The 20,687-nt window shown below is 35.1% G+C and overlaps 1 protein-coding gene across 9 annotated transcripts in view; it reads left to right on the forward strand.

The window, feature by feature from the left end:
- Positions 1-20,687, forward strand: part of sd (TEA domain transcription factor 1 homolog scalloped) — a 610,455-nt gene that overhangs the window by 543,690 nt on the left and 46,078 nt on the right. For all 9 annotated transcript variants that reach the window (XM_073974451.1, XM_073974457.1, XM_073974449.1 and 6 more), the window contains one exon: positions 2,020-2,158. In XM_073974451.1, the coding sequence (XP_073830552.1) occupies positions 2,020-2,158 (139 nt within the window). The remainder of the gene's footprint in view (positions 1-2,019; positions 2,159-20,687) is intronic.

Below are 20,687 nucleotides of genomic sequence, written 5' to 3' on the forward strand. Positions count from 1 at the left end.
TCTATAGAAAAAGTCTCCTCAGGCCAATGAGGATTTTTTTCTATAGAAAAAAGTCTACACAGGCCACTGATGATTTTTTTTTTTTTTTGTAAAAAAAAATCTCCGCTGGCCAATGAGGGATTTCTTTCTATAGAAAAGTCTTCTGAAGCCACTGAGGAAATTGTTTCGATAGCAAAAAAGTCTGCACAGGCCAATGAGGATTTTTTCTATAAAAAAATCTGCTCAGGTCAATGAGGATTTATTTCTATAGAAAAAAGTCTCCTCATACCACTGAAGTCCACTCACTGATGATTTTTTTCTATAGAAAAAAGTCTCCTCAGACCACTGGGAAAATTTTTTCCATAGAAAAAGTCTCTTAGGCCACTGAGGATTTTTTTCTATAGAAAAAAGGATCCTTAGGCCTCTGAAGAATTTTTTTATAGGAAAATGTCTCCTCAGGCTGCTAGGGGAATTTTTTTCTATAGAAAAAAGTCTCATCAGGAAATATTTTTCTATAGCAAAAAGTCTCCTCAGGCTATTGAGGAATTTTTTTCTATAGAAAAAAGTCTCCTCAGGTTACTGAGGAAATTTTTTGTATAGAAAAATACTCCTCAGATTACTGAGGAAATTTTTTCTACAGAAAAAAAGTCTCCTCATGTCGCTGAGGATATTTTTCCATAGAAAAAATGTCTCCTCAGGCCACTAAGGAAATTGTCTCAGTAACAGAAAATCAGGAAATATTTTTCTATAGCAAAAAGCCGCCTCAGGCTATTGAGGAATTTTTTTTGTATAGAAAAGATACTCCTCAGGCCACTGAGAAAAATTTTTCTATAGAAAAAAGTCTCCTTAGGTCACTGAGGATTTTATAAAAAAAAATGTCTCCTCAGGCCGCTGAGGAAATTTTTTCTATAAAAAAAAGTTTCATCAGGAAATATTTTTCTATAGAAAAAAGTCTCAGACTACTGAAGAATTTTTTTCTATAAGAAAGGTCTCCTCAGGCCACTGAGGAATTTTTTCTATAGAAAAGGTTACTGAGGAAAATTTTTGTATAGAAAAAATACTCCTCAGATTACTGAGGAAATTTAGAAAAAGTCTCCTCATGTCGCTGAGGATATTTTTCCATAGAAAAATTTTTCCTCAGGCCACTAAGGAAGTTTTCTCAGTAACCATAGAAAAAGTCTCCTTAGGCCACTGAGGAATTTTTTTCTATAGAAAAAGTCTCCTTAGGCCACTGAGAATTTTTTTTATAGAAAAATGCATCCTCAGTTTACTGAGGAAATTTTTTCTATAGGAAAAAGTCTCCTCAGGTTTCTGAGAAACTTTTTTCTATAGAAAAGTCTCCTCAGTTTACTGAGAAACTTTTTTCTATAGAAAAGTCTCCTCAGTTTACTGAGAAACTTTTTTCTATAGAAAAGTCTCCTCAGTTTACTGAGGAAATTTTTTCTATAGAAGAAAGTCCCCTCAGGCCCCTGATGAATATTTTTCTATAGAAAAATGTCCCAGGCCACAGGAATTTTTGCTTATAGAAAAGTGTGGAAATTTTTCTATAGAAATGTCTCCTCAGGCCAATGAGGAAAATTTTTCTATAAAAAGTCTCCTAAGGGCACTGAGGAAATTTTGTCTATAGAAGAAATTCTGATCAGACCAGGATTGACCCTCAAAATTAGATCCAGTTCCATAATGGATTTTTTTCGGTCCATTCGTTGATTGATTCCTCCTCGACAGACCACACCTCCCTCGTTGAACTGTCCGTCACAGCGTCCTCTCCAATAACAAGTAACAAGTCCTCTTGTTATGCGTGAGAATTATATTGCAATATATTACTCTAATACTGGGAAGTGGAATAAAACACAACGGACACTCACTAATACACACATATTCATTTGACAATTATTGACAATTTACGATGATTTATTATATTAAGGATCATTTAAAGTGATTTATGGATTGTCACAAATAATACTACAAAAACAACACATTACATATGGTCATTATATAACTAACATAATTTTCTTCTTTTTCTTCCTTTCTCTTTTCCAGGATGAAAAAGATCTTTCAAATGCCGATGCCGAAGGTGTTTGGAGTCCAGATATTGAACAAAGTTTTCAAGAGGCCCTATCCATATATCCGCCATGTGGTCGAAGAAAAATTATACTTTCAGATGAGGGTAAAATGTATGGTAAGTAAAGAAGAAAAATGAAATGAAATACCAATAAGAAAAAAAACTACAAAAATGGAGAAAAGATACAAGAAGGACTCTTGTGTAGTTGGAAAATATCCTAGAATTCTATCAAATAATCGTTTGATGACTTTCATAGAAGGAAGCGGTGGGTTCTGTAGAAGAATATAGCAAGAGGTTATAGGGATGAAGATCACAAAGCATTCGTTAAATGAAAACCAAGAGTCATCGATATAAGTAAACCTCAGCATCAAGTTATTTACTGAACGTCACTTCCAGCAAAAAAAAACTCATTACAAATCGACCTACTCACCCATTATTTCAACAAGGATATACCACCAGAAATCAGGTCTTATTTTTTGGACACTAAAAGTCGACGAATATGTAGTTACGACTTGTAGTAGCCAAAGAGTACATATTTGTGGGCTTTTAGACCTAAAAAAATGAGTACTCATTTCTGGTGACGTTCCTGTGTTAAAGTAATGGATTAGTAGGTTGATTTGTAAGGACTTTATTTGCTGGGTTGGTTCCAAATTATTGTCAGTTAGATAGTTAATAGAGGTGAATCATGAACATTCTGAAGAAAAATATTCACCTCTATTAATTGCTTCATTCATTACATAGAATCCCTCTCTTTCTCTCTCCCTCTTTTATGTCAATTGCTAGAATATATTGATAAGATAACAGAAAGTCAATTAAGATTATCAATGGAAAGAAGTTTTCCCAAATCAATAGATGAGAGTAGAAACGATGACATCATACCCTCTCACCACGCCCTTAACAAAGATAAATGATTAAAAACCTTCTCGAACAGGGAGGAGCAGTGGTAGGTAATCGTTTGAAATGCAATAAGATGATATACCCACGTAATATATGTCATTCTATCCTGGCAGACAGTCAACAGACAGACAGCCATACATACTTCCATTCATGTATTCATATCAGCCGAGTGTGGTAGTGGTAGTCTTGTTTGTGATCCGTGCCGAGATTTCTGTGTCTGTGTCGACCGCTTTCTTTATTTGCTGGCATTGCGTGCACATGATTGCATTGCATCGAATTTCGTTTGGTCTTCATCAACTTCTCATTACAAGCCGCTTGATTTTTTTTTTCATTTTCTTCTGCTACTGCTGCAGATGGTTATCATCATTTTGAGGCTGATGAGGCCAGACCTTTTCTGCACTCCTCAGCTGTTCATCAAAACGGCTGGCTGCCTGAACACTGACTACCTTTGCTACTCTACATATAAATGCATTTGATGCCATTGCATTTTCATGACATGCCACATACATTGAACTCTCTGCGTGTCTTTCGGCACGGCTGGAGGGCTTCAAATGTGGTTATCATTGTTGCTGTTAACTTGATTCTGACTGTTGTGGGCCTTTTGTATTCACTCTAGCATCTTGTCGGTTTATTGTTTTCATTTTCGTGATTTTTTCTTTTATTTTTCATTTTTTTTTAAAGGTTATGCAGATGTCTGTGCTTTATACTAATTATGTCTCTGAAATAAATCTCAATTTACCTGTTGTCTGCATGTATGTCGGTCTGTCGTTGCGTCAATTTTCATTGACAGAAATTTTACCAAACTGAATGTGTGGCTCTGAGTGGCGGCTGCTGCATGGGGAGTGTCTCATTTTGTAAATGGGCAGATGTATTGCCACAAAGCAGGATGCTTTTATTACACTATGCCAGTATTGTTACCATGGTCAACAAGTTGCGTTTTTGTTGTTGTTATTGTTTATGACATTTGATTTTCATGCTACAGATACAGATGTGGACAGTGATGGTCATATCACTGTAAAGGTAAATGATGATGAGGCTGCCTATGAGACGACCGACCATCATCTTACACCACTTACCAGACATTAGAGTTGTATTACAGAGTATAAAATCGGTCATTTTGACTTGATGGCTGGATTTTAAGAAACCGTTTTTCGATGTTTTTGTTCTTCTTCGAGAACTTAATCGATTTTTAAATATGTAATGACAAGGGGTGTGGTATTATTTTGTAGAGAAATAAAACCCAATTTAATTAAATTGGACAACTTGAATGAACCATCTAGGTTTATTTAAAGATCGTGGAAAGTGCAGACTTCCTTAATATTCGTTGTGTGTTGATTATTTTTCATTTTTGGATAACGTGGATAAGTCATTTTCATGAAAAGGATAAACATCGGAATATCGTGGATAATTTATTTCCATATTTGGATAAATGTGGACAAACTGTTTTCCTTATTTTGATGAAGAGGAAAAGTGGTTTTAGTTATAACACAGCAAAAAAATTCGGGAGGCACATGAGCTGGGCCTCCCAGAATTTTACTGGGTTAACCCCTTAGATAACCTATTAGCAAGTAACGTAAACAAGCTACCTTCTGCATTGCCAGTAGGCTGGAAAGTAATGAATTATTTCTTTAACATTGTACAAGGCTACACTTACTTTAAAAGTAATAAGTAATGATACGGTGGCACAGAGTGTGTGGGTCCGAGTACAAAAGCGAGAGTTGTGTGTTCAACATTCACAGTTGACAAAAGAGTTTTTGTTCCTAACAAAATTTCAAAAATGCATTGGGGTGATAACTATTTATAACCTCCTACCCCTGTATCATATTTTGATGAGTTTTTAATTGGGACGGTTAAAATTTCACATATAAGGCGATTGAAAAAAAAACATTGTTCCACAACATCCCATACGGGACAAGGGAGACTTCTCCCAAGTAACTATAAGCAGATATAAAAAGTTTTCCAACAATGGGTGTTATTTTGAATTACCCAGACAGCTATACAACTGTCACATTGACTGACATTTGACAAGTCAAGAAACTACCGCAATTACTAACAAATAAAAAAAAGTTAAATTCGGCCGCGCCGAACTATTTATACTCTCCACCATAATATATTCTGAAACAAAACGGAATAATTTTGTGATCACTGATACCTAAATAAGGTAAAAAACATAAAAAAGTATTCAATCAGTCAGAAACCTTATATGGGGCTATATCAAAGTGTGGACCTATGTTTTTGGTGGAGAAGTTTTGTGACCACAGGGAACCTCAAATGTCGAATTGCAGATAGTTGGGTCAAAAAACCGAAAGTCGGGAGGTACCGTTATATGGGGGTTCTACCAAAACATGGACCTATGTTGCCAGTTTTTCGAATTACAGATAGTTCGGTAAAAAATACCGAAAATGGGGATGCACCGTTATATTGCGGCTATACCAAAACATGGACCTATTTTGACAACTTATATGGGGTGGTGGCTATACCAAAACATGGACCTATGTTGACAGTTTTTGGTGGAGATGTTGTGTGACCACTGGGAACCTCAAGTGTCGAAAATTGTAGCTAAAATCTTCAAAATACCGAAAATCGGGAGGTACCCTTCTATGGGGGCTATATCAAAACATATACCTATATTGACAGTTTTTGGTGGAGATGTTTTGTGACAACTGGGAACCTCAATCGTCAAATTACAGGTAGCTCGGTCGCAAAATGTAGCTACAATCCTCAAAATACCGAAATGCGAGAGGTACCATTATATGGGGGCTGTTCCAAAACGTGGACCTATGTTTGAAGTTTTTGGGGCAGATATTTTGTGACTATTGGGAACCTCAAATGTTAAATTACAGGTAGTTTGGTTAAAAATTGTAGCTAAGATCCTCAAACTACCGAAAATCGGGAGGTACCGCCATATGGGGGCTATACCAAAACATGGACCTATTTCGACAGTTTTTAGTGGATATGTTTTGTGATCACTAGAACCTCAACTGTCAAATTACGGGTAGTTCGGTGAATAATTTTAGTTAAATTCCTCAAAATACCGAAAATCGTGAGGTACCGTTATATGGGGGCTATACCAAAAAGTGGTCCGATATAGCCCATCTTCGAACTTGAAAAAAAGACACTCGGGTGCAAAAATATAGAGCCCTAGCTTAATAATTGCGAATGCTAGAGTGATTACAACAGACGGACAGACGAACATGGCTAGATGGGCTTAGAATTTCATCCTGATCAAGAATATATATACTTTATATGGTCGCAAGTGATAAGTTCTATGTGTTACAAACAGAAAAACAAAGTTTATATACCTTCTATAATATGGTGGAGGGTATAAAAATGGACCTATACAAGCTTCAACAACGCATTGATATTATTAAAGTTCATTGGTGAACATTTTTCTATAGAAAAAGTTCATTGGTGAACATTTTTTGTATAGAAAAAGTTCATTGGTGAACATTTTTCTATAGAAAAAGTTCATTGGTGAACATTTTTCTATAGAAAAAGTTCATTGGTGAACATTTTTCTATAGAAAAAGTTCATTGGTGAACATTTTTCTATAGAAAAAGTTCATTGGTGAACATTTTTCTATAGAAAAAGTTCATTGGTGAACATTTTTCTATAGAAAAAGTTCATTGGTGAACATTTTTCTATAGAAAAAGTTCATTGGTGAACATTTTTCTATAGAAAAAGTTCATTGGTGAAAATTTTTCTATAGAAAAAGTTCATTGGTGAAAATTTTTCTATAGAAAAAGTTCATTGGTAAACATTTTTTCTATAGAAAAAGTTCATTGGTGAACATGTTTCTATAGAAAAAGTTCATTGGTGAACATGTTTCTATAGAAAAAGTTCATTGGTGAACATTTTTCTATAGAAAAAGATCATTGGTGAACATTTTTCTATAGAAAAAGTTCATTGGTGAACATTTTTCTATAGAAAAAGTTCATTGGTGAACATTTTTCTATAGAAAAAGTTTATTGGTGAACATTTTTCTATAGAAAAAGTTTATTGGTGAACATTTTTCTATAGAAAGAGTTCATTGGAGAAAATTTTTCTATAGAAAAAGTTCATTGGTGAACATTTTTCTATAGAAAAAGTTCATTGGTGAACATTTTTCTATAGAAAAAGTTCATTGGTGAACATTTTTCTATAGAAAAAGTTCATTGGTGAACATTTTTCTATAGAAAAAGTTCATTGGTGAACATTTTTCTATAGAAAAAGTTCATTGGTGAACATTTTTCTATAGAAAAAGTTCAATGGTGAACATTTTTCTATAGAAAAAGTTCAATGGTGAACATTTTTCTATAGAGAAAGTTCATTGGTGAAGATTTTACTATAGAAAAAGTTCATTGGTGAACATTTTTCTATAGAAAAAGTTCATTGGTGAACCTTTTTCTATAGAAAAAGTTCATTAGTTCATTGGTGAACATTTTTCTATTGAAAAAGTTCATTGGTGAACATTTTTCTATTGAAAAAGTTCATTGGTGAACATTTTTCTATAAAAAAAGTTCATTGGTGAACATTTTTCTATACAAAAAATGCATTGGTGAAAAATTTTCTATAGAAAGAGTTCATTGGTGAACATTTTTCTATAGAAAAAGTTCATTGGTGAACATTTTTCTATAAAAAAGTTCATTGGTGAACATTTTTCTATAGAAAAAGTTCATTGGAGAACATTTTTTATAGAAAAAGTTCATTGGTGAACATTTTTCTATAGAAAGAGTTCATTGGTGAACATTTTTCTATAGAAAAAGTTCATTGGTGAACATTTTCTATAAAAAAAGTTCATTGGTGAACATTTTTCTATAGAAAAAGTTCATTGGTGAACATTTTTCTATAGAAAAAGTTCATTGGTGAACATTTTTCTATAGAAAAAGTTCATTGGTGAACATTTTTCTATAGAAAAAGTTCATTGGTGAACATTTTTCTATAGAAAAAGTTCATTGGTGAACATTTTTCTATAGAAAAAGTTCATTGGTGAACATTTTTCTATAGAAAAAGTTCATTGGTGAACATTTTTCTATAGAAAAAGTTCATTGGTGAACATTTTTCTATAGAAAAAGTTCATTGGTGAACATTTTTCTATAGAAAAAGTTCATTGGTGAACATTTTTCTATAGAAAAAGTTCATTGGTGAACATTTTTCTATAGAAAAAGTTCATTGGTGAACATTTTTCTATAGAAAAAGTTCATTGGTGAACATTTTTCTATAGAAAAAGTTCATTGGTGAACATTTTTCTATAGAAAAAGTTCATTGGTGAACATTTATCTATAGAAAAAGTTCATTGGTGAACATTTTTCTATAGAAAAAGTTCATTGGTGAACATTTTTCTATAGAAACAGTTCCGTGTTGTCTGGCTGGAGCGTACGATAACTCTCGAATGGATTAACCTATTTTGTGCCCGTTATATTTTGTCCAAACTTAGACGAAGTTTGAACATGGGTCAAATCGGTTCAATCTTTGTAGTACCTCCCTCCAAAACAGTTCAAATTTTTTTGCTAAAATTGTGCAAGCGATACCTCTGGAACCGATTCAAAAATTTGTTTCTAGTAATGTTTCTTCCAAACAAGTTCAAGTTCGAATATGGCTAATTCCTTCGGGCACCTCCCACACAAGGACATGATTAAGGACATGTATCGGATCGTTTTAACATTGTAGGCATTATGTTGCCCCCTGCGTGGCCATTACTTCCTGAGATATGGACCCCTAAATGATCAAATATTTCCGTCCGGTGACTGATACTTCTTTACTTTGTTTTTATTCAACTTTTAACCTTTCTTTGAAGGATGTCCCAAATTATATGCAACAAAATTATGCATTATTTGCAATTTTTCTGCTCCTCGTTTTTTTTTTTTTTTTGTTATGACAAATTCATTTGACAAATTTCCAGTATTTATTTGTGAATAATATACCCTCTCTTGAAACTAACATTTAAGTGTATAAATTAGCATAAATAAATACACTTCGGGACTGACCGCCGACTGCTGGATGTATACATATACAATTTATGACAAAAGTCATTTGGTTAGAAAATTTATGCTACCAACACAAAATGACAAAACTAACCCGCTTAATGTCCAATGCAAAAGACCACATTAACGCTTGACCATTTGTCTTGCAGCACTGAGAGAGACAAAACAGAAACATGTTGTCATCCGCTGGGATGGTTTGGTTTGTGGAATGAACACGGTTAGATGAATGAACCTATGGAGAAACACCCGCCGCCAGCAGTCCCGTAAAACTTGAATAATGTTTCTTAAAAAAACATCATATCAAACCTCAGCAACCGGGCAGCCATTACAAAGAAGACAAATCGTTAAAAATGCTAAAAAGCGGGTGCAGTTTAGTGCAGCACCAAGCTAGCTATGCAGTAATTCGCAAAATGTTTGTTAACTCCTGCAGCAGCTAACATTGCTGTCATATGGATAGCTTTTTTTCTTGCTTGCCTTCCCATGATATCACATCATCATCATAATAATAATAAAAAGTTGTTAGCGGTTTGCCAGAGATAGACTTTGGGGCTCTCTACTTGTGCCCCAATCATGAGCAGCATGCAGTGCAGTTGGTCCTCAACCGTTATTGTGTAATAAAAATTAATCACGCTAATAGTAATGAAAATATGTCTCTGTAATCCCGGCCAGTCATGCCAATGTTATTTATTTGCCAGTCGCTGTATCTCTCCCGGGTTATTCGTCTGTCGTCTACCTATGCCACCAGTTGAATGGTTTTGTCGTATCTGACAAACGGCTAAAACAAATTAAATGTAATAAAGTTTATTTAAAGTCAGCATAGAATCAAACATCATTTAGCCCCGAAAGAGGAAATGTGTGGGTGTTTTTATGTGCCTCAAACATCTTTGGAGCTAAACATTTAATATCATAGGACTTTGTCTTCTTCTTCTGCTCTTGTTGTATCTAAAGTGAAGTTTTGTTTTTTTTTTTCTAAAAACTTTAGACATGAAATGATATTGTGTTGAAAAATGAAAAGAAATATCTTAAATCTTGTAATTTTCCATAGCTTAACAATTCGTCAACAACAAGAGAAAAAATACGCATGCTGATCTGAAAAATGATGTGTAGGAATCGCATATCTAGATAGCTTGTTAGTAAAAGATTTGTTGAAAGTTTTTGTTGACTGACTTTAATTTGAATTTGAAGATGGAAATGTGATATTTTTATCAAGTGGTTTAATGTGTTTTTATTTCGCTTTGAATGGAGGGTTGGGTTGTTGGTTCACTTTAGGACAATGGCAATATATATTTTTATGATGTTTGAAAGCTTTCATAAAAGGTAAGTTAGCCTCTTCGGATAACTATTTGATAAATTTGTTCGTTGTGGTAGAAAACTAATAAACTCTCCTAAATTTATTGCTCTTCGGGTTCTTTTACGGCAGCTATTCCGTTAACTTTCAATTTGAGGGGGTAGAAATCAGAGTGCATGTTATATTGATGTGTGTTTTCCTTTGGCTACCTCTTAAGGATGATTTTTTCAGAAATCACATTCGTTGATGACTTTTTCTATACAAAAGTTCACCGGAGATTACTTTTCAAAAGTTCACCGGAGACGACTTTTCCTTATACATTATTCTCCAGAGATGACTTTTCCTATACAAAAGTTCACCGGAAATGACCTTTTCAATACACAAGTTCACCGGAGATGACTTCCCCAATAAAAAAGTTCACCGGAGATGACTTTTCGTATACAAAAGTTCGCCGGAGATGACTTTTCCTATACAAAAGTTCACCGGAGATAAATTTTCCTATACAAAAGTTCGCCGGAGATGACTTTTCCTATACAAAATTTCACCTCAGATGACTTTCCCTATACAAAAGTTCACCGGAGATGACTTTTCCTATACAAAAGTTCACCGGAGATGACTTTTCCTATACAAAAGTTCACCGGAGATGACTATTCCTATACAAAAGTTCACCGAAGATGACTTTTCCAATACAAAAGTTCACCGGAGATGAATTTTCCTATACAAAAGTTCACCGGAGATGACTTTTCCTATACAAAAGTTCACCGGAGATGACTTTTTCTACACAAAAGTTCACCGGAGATGACTTTTCCTATACTAAAGTTTACCGGAGATGACTCTTCCTATACAAAAGTTCACCGGAGATGACTTTTCCCATACAAAAGTTCACCGGAGATGAATTTTCCTATACAAAAGTTCACCGGAGATGACTTTTCCTATACAAAAGTTCACCGGAAATGACTTTTTCAATACAAAAATTCGCTGGAGATGACTTTTCCTATACAAAAGTTCACCGGAGATGATTTTCCTATACAAAAGTTCACCGGAGATGACTTTTCCTATACAAAAGTTTACCGGAGATGACTTTTCCTATTCAAAAGTTCACCGGAGATGATTTTCCTATACAAAAGTTCACCGGAGATGACTTTTCCTATACAAAAGTTTACCGGAGATGGCTTTTCTAATACAAAAGTTCACCGTAGATGACTTTTCCAAAACAAAAGTTCACCGGAGATGACTTTTCCTATACAAAAGTTCACCGGAGATGACTTTTCCTATACAAAAGTTCACCGGAGATGACTTTTCCTATACAAAAGTTCACCGGAAATTACTTTTCCAATACAAAAGTTCACCGGAGATGACTTTTCCTATACAAAAGTTCCCCGGAGATGACTTTTTCTATACAAAAGTTCACCGGAGATGACTTTTCACTAAAATGGGGAACTGACCCGTTAATGGTAGTCAGTTAACCTTTAAAGAGTGTTAAAGGTAGTTCCCCAAGTGACCTTGGCGGTAGGCCAGTGTTCACTTAAGATGAAAAATGGACCAATATAAGTTCTGGGATTTGCATGCTAAAGCCCGTCAGGACCGCTTCTTTAAATCTTTCATCCCCTACGTTTTCCAAATGCAACTACTTCCTCCTTAAAGTAATTTCTGATTTCAATTTTAAACTAAAAACTTTAAAGTTGAACATTTTGCCTTTAGTCACAAAAACCTCCATTCTTTCTCTCCTACCCAGAGTTCTGTGAACATCGTTCACGACTCGATAATTCGTTTATTTACAAAAACAATTAAACTTGAAAAACTCATAAATTAATCAAAATATAAGACACTCGAACATAGAGTAGAACAACATTACAAATAGAACACCACCACCATGGCTGAGAATACTGGCAAAGTAAGCAAGCAAAGAACTTTATGTTGGTTGGTCTACTGTCCTCTTCTACAATTTCGAAAATAGTCCGCACAAAACATTACAGACAACAAACCACTTAGATTAAAAAAGCAAGCGAAACAAGTTCTATTTGAACGGAACAGAACACATAGGGAATGCAATTTCAGAAGGATTTATGGAGAAGATTTAAGAGGAAATTTGTTTTAATACTTTAGCAACGTGATGCATACTTTTAGGGGTCTAAAAGTCATTGAATATTTTTATGGAGTCGCATGCTGGATGAGGTGGTTATTTTTGAATGAAGAAAGATTCATTCCTTAAATAAATTAAAGCTAATTTTTTTTCAAAAAATGCATGCACACTTTTTGGGCTTCATAGCACAATGCATACTTTAAGGCAGTACTGCTCAGAACGGTGTTTTATTACAACTTCAATTCTCTTTCGTTATTTTTTTTTTTTTTTTTTTTTTTGAAACAGAAATAATTGAATATTTTTCTACATTATTTAATTGTTTAAACTAAGGGATCGGTTTTGAGAACATTTAAGTGCAGTCGTTATTTCCTATTTTCGCTTACTTGATCTTTTGTTCTGCTTTAATATAATACATATAATTAATTGATTGCGTAATATATATTTGGCCTTACAAATTGCAATAAAATATAATTTTTAAAGCGACGAGATATACATACATATTTTGTAATTTTGGGGTTTAATTTATCACAATTAATTCTTCACTATTTTAGTATTAATTTTAAAAACAATTGCATACATTTTGGGATCCATTATCCCTTACATACTTTTGGGGTTCCACATAGTCAGTAAATTGTTTGAATTTAGACTCCAATACGCCCAGAACTTAAGGCCAGCGTACATAAGCTGCCTTGCCTGATTTCCTTGCTTTCCTGCTTCATTTCTGACATAATAAAAATAAAAGAATAAAGAAGGCCGAGCAAATTTAAAACTGGGTTGCCCTTTTCTTTTTTATTATTTTATCAGAACCAAGCAACCCAGCAAAAAGTTTGCCTCCAAAGAGGCAGTTAAATGATATGTACAAGTGATCTGGAAGTGCATCAAATTATGCATTTTCACTCATGATTTTTACAAGAGCGTGACTACGGAAAGAGGCACTCCATTGCACTGCATTTTAACTGACCCTCTGGCACTGCATTTTAACTGACCCTATGGCATTGCATATTAACTAACCCTTTGGGGTAGAATAGGAGGCAGTCCAAAGCACGTGTTTTAATACAGGCATTCTGAGGAAATTGTGCAAGTCATTACAAAATTTTCCAGAACAAATAAAATGCATTTATTATTTGTGTAAAACAAAAATATTAAGAACTTTATTACATTAAAACAAATTATGAAAATTCTCCATTGAATTCAATCGCAAACATGCGTGTTTCCCCCGCTCTCCATTTAATCCAAGCAGAACTGTTTTTGTTTCATCTGCTAAATGGGTTGTCTTCCCATCACCAGTTAAGTTTTCGACATGTACTCCAACAGCACTCCATTCGGAAATTTTCTTCTCGTGAGATACCGGAAAAATGTTCACAAATTAAATATTATTTAGTTTGTATAAACAAATGTTTGGACATGTTAACACGCTTATCTCTTTTTGGAAAATGAAAGCCGCTGCCTGTAGAGATGTACAATCTGATTTATGTACATATAGGGATCTCTAACAACTGCTAATAAAATGTAGCGAACGGAGTGCCTTTTTCACGACTCCGTTTGGACTGCATCCGGATGCTGTTAAATTGTGAGGAATTGGAGTGCCTTTTTCACGACTCCGTTGAACTGCATCCGGATGTTGTTAAAATGTGACAAGTGGATGTGATTCTTTGGATTGCATCCAAATGCGGTTAAAATGTGAGGATTGGAGTGCCTTTTTCACGACTCCGTTTGAAGGGCATCAAAACATGCCGTGATAGAAGCAGTCTACATTGCACTACTTCCAATTTTTTTTGCTGGGAAGGTAAGCAGGCAAGGCAGCTTATGTACTCACCCCTTAAGAAGTTAAAACTTTTGATTTCATGTTGTAATAGATTTTCAGAAAGTAATGTCTACTTTTAGGAGTTCACATATGATAGTCCTGAAATTGTGCAAAAACCGTACCAATTTGATCTTTCCTGAATCGCACTCCCTACCTTTTACTTTGCCATATGTACTACAAGGCTTTAACATGCCACAAATGCTAAATAAAAATCTACATAAAGTTTAGTTGGTTGTTGTTGTTGTTTTTTTTTTTGTCTTGCGTTAATGTTTATGTTGCAAGCGAGCAGGCAAGCAAGTAGCACTATATAACAAGTACTAAGAACTTACTCCTAGCCAGCAAATGTTTACATCCAAATTGTAGAAAAAAAGGATAGTTGGTTGGACACAGTAGCAAAGGGGTCACCCACCCAAGTTTAAAATGAGGTGTGTAGCCAGGCAGCGTGCCAGCCAACCAGCCAAGGCAAAGGAAGTCAGGATAAAGTCAAAACAACAACAAAACTATGTATGTTTACACAACATAAATGTAAACAAAAAGTCAGACATTAAAACAGCACAAATTGTTTACACTTTCACATCCAAAAAGCAAAAAAAAAAAACAAGAACAACAACAGGAACAATTATACCCAAAACATTGGCACAAAGAGAGTTGGAGAAGGGGCCATGATGATGATGATGGTTTGCACTTGTCCATGGACTTTAGCATAACGGGTAATAGAGGCAGCCATTCATGTTGTCGACATTGGATAAATGTTTGCTACCGTATTACGTCTTGTCTATAGTTCGTACGTAGTATAAAAATGTATGCATGATTGTTGGGCCATAGATAGGAGGGGGGTAGTCCTCTCATAAAACTGTGTAAAAACAATTACAGTATTTTAAATATCCTCTTTTGGCAACTTTATACAATGAACAAACAATGTTGGCCGTTTCCTTTATATGGCTCAAAAGACCGACCTATCATTACAAAAGTAAACAAAATTTTAAACTTTTCCATCTACACTTGCCTGGCGTAAGTGTAAAGTTTTCAGTTCATTCGCGCCTGAAGATGGTTGAAAGAACACCCAACCAACCAAGTGGTATGCCAGAGAAGAAGCAAACAAAAGTATATTGTGTGAAAGGAAGACCAAACACCGCCAGGATGTCAACGTCATTTGGGTGTTGGGGTAATGAGCAAAAGGGAAAAGGAAAAGGGGTTGAAGAAAAGTCAAATGAAAGAAAGAAAGGTGTGAAAACTAAACGGAAGTTAAGTAACAAACAATGATGGTGACGACAAGCACCAGAACAACACGACCAACAACAATAAATGATAGCAACAACGTTGGCAACAATTTCCCCCCACCTCTTAACCCCTACCCCACCATTATCCGTTTTGGCCAGGGCATAGAGAATCATTTTGTTATATTCTCTCCACAATAACTTTTTGCCATTATCCTTTTAGGAAAGAACGAACTTTGACTTATAGAAGATTCATGTTCCGCCATATAATGGTGTGAACGAGGGGAGGGAAAATGAAGAGCATAACGAAATTAAATTACATGAAATGATAACCGTCGTAAATGAAAAGAATTTTCACCCAAGTTTCGGAAAAGCAGAGAGACAAAACAATATTCTCGGTGAAGCCTAAAAGTATGCTATTCTTCTTTCGGGGTATAGCCACCAAAAAGTATGCTATGGTTTTTAATTAATAACAATTTAATGATTTATTGCAGAGATGAGAGTCGAAGGAATTGCAGGGTGGATAATGCATCACCCATAATCTGAATAGAGTGGATAATGTATCTATACATTATCCGAATACAGTGGATAGTGTGACAATATATCATACAAATAGTGTGGATAATATATCTAGATTATCCAAATAAAGTGATAAGGGATATCCTTGTCTAAATTGGGCGAATAATGTATCATTATTATGCAAATAGGGTCAACGTGAAATAGATAAGAGGATATTGTATCCAAGGAATCTAAAGATGGCGGATAAAAATTTGAATTATCAAAAAAGCGCGGATGAGTCTACATAGCCTAAATGTGGCACATAATACGGAAATGAGGCGGATAATGTTTTTACATTAACCAAAGAGAGTGTATAATGTGTTTACATAATTCCAATAGCTTGGATAAATTAAGTGAATTTTTTTATCCAAAATAAAGTGAATTTTATATCCCAAATTTAGTGAATTTTATATCTATATTACCCTGAGAGCGTGGATTGTGTATCCATATTATCCTGAGCGCGTGGAGTATCCATATTATCCTAAGCGCGTGAATAATGTATCCATAAGCATGGATAATGTATCCATATCATCCTAAGCGCGTGAATAATGTATCCATAAGCGTGGATAATGTATCCATATTATCATAAGCGCGTGAATAATGTATCCATAAGCGTTGATAATGTATCCATATTATCCTAAGCGCGTGCATAATGTATATATAGTTTGCTGGAGCACGTAGATAATGTATCCATATTATCATAAGCGCGTGGATAATGTATCCATATTATGCTAAGCGCTTGGATAATGTATCCATATTATCCTTAGCACGTAGATAAAGTATCCATATTATAATAAGCGCGTAGATAATCTATCCATATTATCCTAAGCGAGTGGATAATGTATCCATATTATCCTAAGCGCTTGGATAATGTATCCATATTATCCTTAGCACGTAGATAAAGTATCCATATTATAATAAGCGCGTAGATAATCTATCCATATTATCCTAAGCGCGTGTATAATGTATCCATATTATCCTAAGCGCGTGGATAATGTATCTGCATTATCCTAAGCGCGTGGAAATTGAATCTGCTTTACCCTAAGTGCGTGGATAATAAATCTTCATTATCCTAAGCACGTGGGTAATGTATATATATTATCCTAACGTGTAGATAACGTATCCATATTATCCTAATCGCGTAGATAATGTATCCATATTATCATAAGCGCGTGGATAATGTATCCATATTATCATAAGCGCGTGGATAATGTATCCATATTATCCTAAGCACTTGGATAATGTATTCATATTATCCTAAGCGCATGGATAATGTATCCATATTATCCTAAGCGCGTGAATAATGTTTCCATATTATCCTAAGCGCTTGGATAATGTATCCATATTATCCTTAGCACGTAGATAAAGTATCCATATTATAATAAGCGCGTAGATAATCTATCCATATTATCCTAAGCGCGTGTATAATGTATCCATATTATCCTAAGCGCGTGGATAATGTATCTGCATTATCCTAAGCGCGTGGAAATTGAATCTGCTTTACCCTAAGTGCGTGGATAATAAATCTTCATTATCCTAAGCACGTGGGTAATGTATATATATTATCCTAACGTGTAGATAACGTATCCATATTATCCTAATCGCGTAGATAATGTATCCATATTATCATAAGCGCGTGGATAATGTATCCATATTATCCTAAGCACTTGGATAATGTATTCATATTATCCTAAGCGCATGGATAATGTATCCATATTATCCTAAGCGCGTGAATAATGTTTCCATATTATCCTAAGCGAGTGGATAATGTATCTGCATTATCCTAAGCATGTGGGTAATGTATCCATATTATCCTAAGCGCGTAGATAATCTATCCATATTATCCTAAGCGCGTGGATAATGTATCCATATTATCCTAAGCGCGTGAATAATGTTTCCATATTATCCTAAGCGAGTGGATAATGTATCCATACTATCCTAAGGGAGTGGATAATGTATCTATATTATCCTAAGCCATTGGATAATGTATCCATATTATTGTAATCGCGTAGATAATGTATCTATATTATCCTAAGCGAGTTGATAATGTATCTAAATTATCCTAATCGCGTAGATAATCTATCCATATTATCCTAAGCACGTGGATAATGTATCCATATTATCCTACGCGCGTGGATAATGTATCCATATTATCCTAAGCGCGTTGATAATGTATCTGCATTATCCTAAGCGCGTGGATAATGTATCCATATTATCCTAACGAGTAGATAATGTATCCATATTATCCTAATCGCGTAGATAATGTATCCATATTATCCTAAGCGCGTGAATAATGTATCCATATTATCCTAAACGCGTGGATAATGTATCTACGTTATCCTAAGCGCGTGGATAATGAATCTGCATTATCCTAAGCACGTGGATAATAAATCTGCATTATCCTAAGCACGTGGGTAATGTATCCATATTATCCTAATCGCGTAGATAATGTATCCATATTATCCTAATCGCGTAGATAATATATCCATTAGACTTGGAGTATATTCCTAAACCCTTTGAATTCTTACTAACCATTCTGTGATATATTCATGACAGCCTTTTTCTCACAAAAATGCCATCTCATAAATCCATTTCCCATTTCTTTTAAAATGAAACCCTTAAATCCTTTTAAACAACATGAATTGAAAGTGTCAAATCATTTGATTTGTTAAACAGAAAATGAAAACATTTTCCCATTTAAAAATTCAACAAATTGTTATTGTTGTTGTTCTTTTTCTTGTTCTCCATTTCTTAATAAATATGCAAATAAAGTTTGGGGGGGGAATATGTTAAACAAATTCGCCTGTCAACCAAATGGAAAAAGTAAAGTAAATGATAGGCAAAGGATCAAAAGGCAATGGCAAAACATATGCAGACACACACACACGCAAACACTTTAAACGCACCATTTGCCTAGCATGTCCAACATGACTTCTTTATATATTATTGGCTTTTGGCTATGCTTTTGAATCAATGGTATGTATGTGAGAGAATGGTTATCCTGCTGGCAAGCAAGTGTGTGCGTTTGATTCTAAAGGAACAGAAGGAAGTGTGACAAAAAGTATTTAAAATTTATAACTTGTAAGGTTAAACAATTTTCAGCAAAACTATATGTTTCAGTGGCATACAATGAGACATGCAGGATTGCCGGAAAAGGACAATACCCAAGTAACACCAACACCATCACCATACTTTACCATACCAACGTCAATGTATGAAAGTACTACGCAATATAGCAGTAGAACGAAAACGAAAAGTTGGTATGGATTTTCCAAAGCCCAAATTTCCTACATGTCCTTTATAACATAATACATATGCAAATGGGTTTAAACTTTTATGCACAATACACATATACACACACTTGGTAGATATCATTACCAGCCACAAGGACAGACAGATTCAAACACACACAAGCGTAAAATATTTCCTTGCTGGCTTTGCAAAGTGTTGTGAATCCTCCTAGATCATTGGGAAAATCGGACTATTTGTGTCTTTTGGGTAAAGAGTGAGAGAGTAGCAGTAGGATTTCTGTTATGGCTGTTTTGTAAAACAAAAGACTTTCTCTCTTTAAATCCTTCTCCCCACCCTGACTTAACTCAACGACCGAGTTTGTGTAATTTATGTCGTTTTTCATTTAAACATTGGGTTTTTGTTTTTCATGGATTTCATTCAAATGCTCTAAAAGTTTATGCACCAGCACCAATATTACCAAACCAGCCAGCCGTCCAGCAGCAAGTGTGGACGGAAGTGTTTTGTTTTAAGGATCCCAACCAGTAAGGATATACATATATAGTCAACACATACGAAACGACCGTCTAAAATGGAAAATTTATTGCATAAAATGTTAAGGTTTTTGAATTTGATTTTTATGGGAAAATTTTCAAAAGAAGTAATTAATTTTATAAAGGACGGTTGATGGGCAGACAGAGAGAGAGAAAAGGGGGACATCCCAAAAACGATGAGAGCTTGAGACGGAATGATAGCAGTAAGATATGTGTTAATTCTTTGGGCAATGTATAAACTCTTTGATGTATGCAAGGTAATATACCAAAGGAATGCGATAGAATCAGAAGTAGGAATAAGGTCCTCAAGTCGCTGGCCGTTAGCACTTGGGGTGCTGACAAAGAAACCTTTGTTGACCTCTTACAATGCAATAGGCCGGTCTGTGGTAAGGTATGCGGCGCCAGCGTTGTATGCAAATGTTAGCACTACGCAGTGGCAGAATATTCAAACCAGCCAGAATGCCGCCCTGAGAACTGCAACAGGGTGCCTCTCATGACAGTTGACCATCTTCATGAGGAGACGAAGGTTTTGCCGATGCGTCACCACAACAAGATGTTGTCGATGCAGTGCCTGCTTGGGTGTTATAGCAGTGAACACCCCTGTCATGATTTAATAGAAAGGCTTCCCCCACCCAGGCACGTCATGAGAGATCTTCATGATATAGAGAGAGAGGTCCAAAGGTATAAAAGAGAACCTTTAGACCAACGAGTCTATCAGGCAGGCTTGGATAGCATTCCCACTGACATGGTTGCACAGGCAGTATAGAGATACAGTTTGAATGCCGTACAAGGGGACCACCCCCATCCATCGCAGCAGAAGAACACCAGCAGCCAAGGCAAACACGAGTGGTGTTGGCACAGTTAAGATCCGGACGATGTAGCCGCCTCAATTCGTATGTGGACACTCATATCCCCGTGTTATCACCTGGGGTACTGCATTTAGAATCCGTTAATAGTAGTGAATTAACCTGTTCCCCGCGTTCACCCCTTAGAACGATAAAAACTTGGATTAATTTCATACTATGAAAAACAAAGAAAACGAAAAACAAAACCC

This window comes from Musca autumnalis, unplaced genomic scaffold (genome assembly GCF_047663935.1).
Source record: "Musca autumnalis isolate F117 unplaced genomic scaffold, ASM4766393v1 scaffold_3, whole genome shotgun sequence".
Classification (NCBI taxonomy): domain Eukaryota; kingdom Metazoa; phylum Arthropoda; class Insecta; order Diptera; family Muscidae; genus Musca; species Musca autumnalis.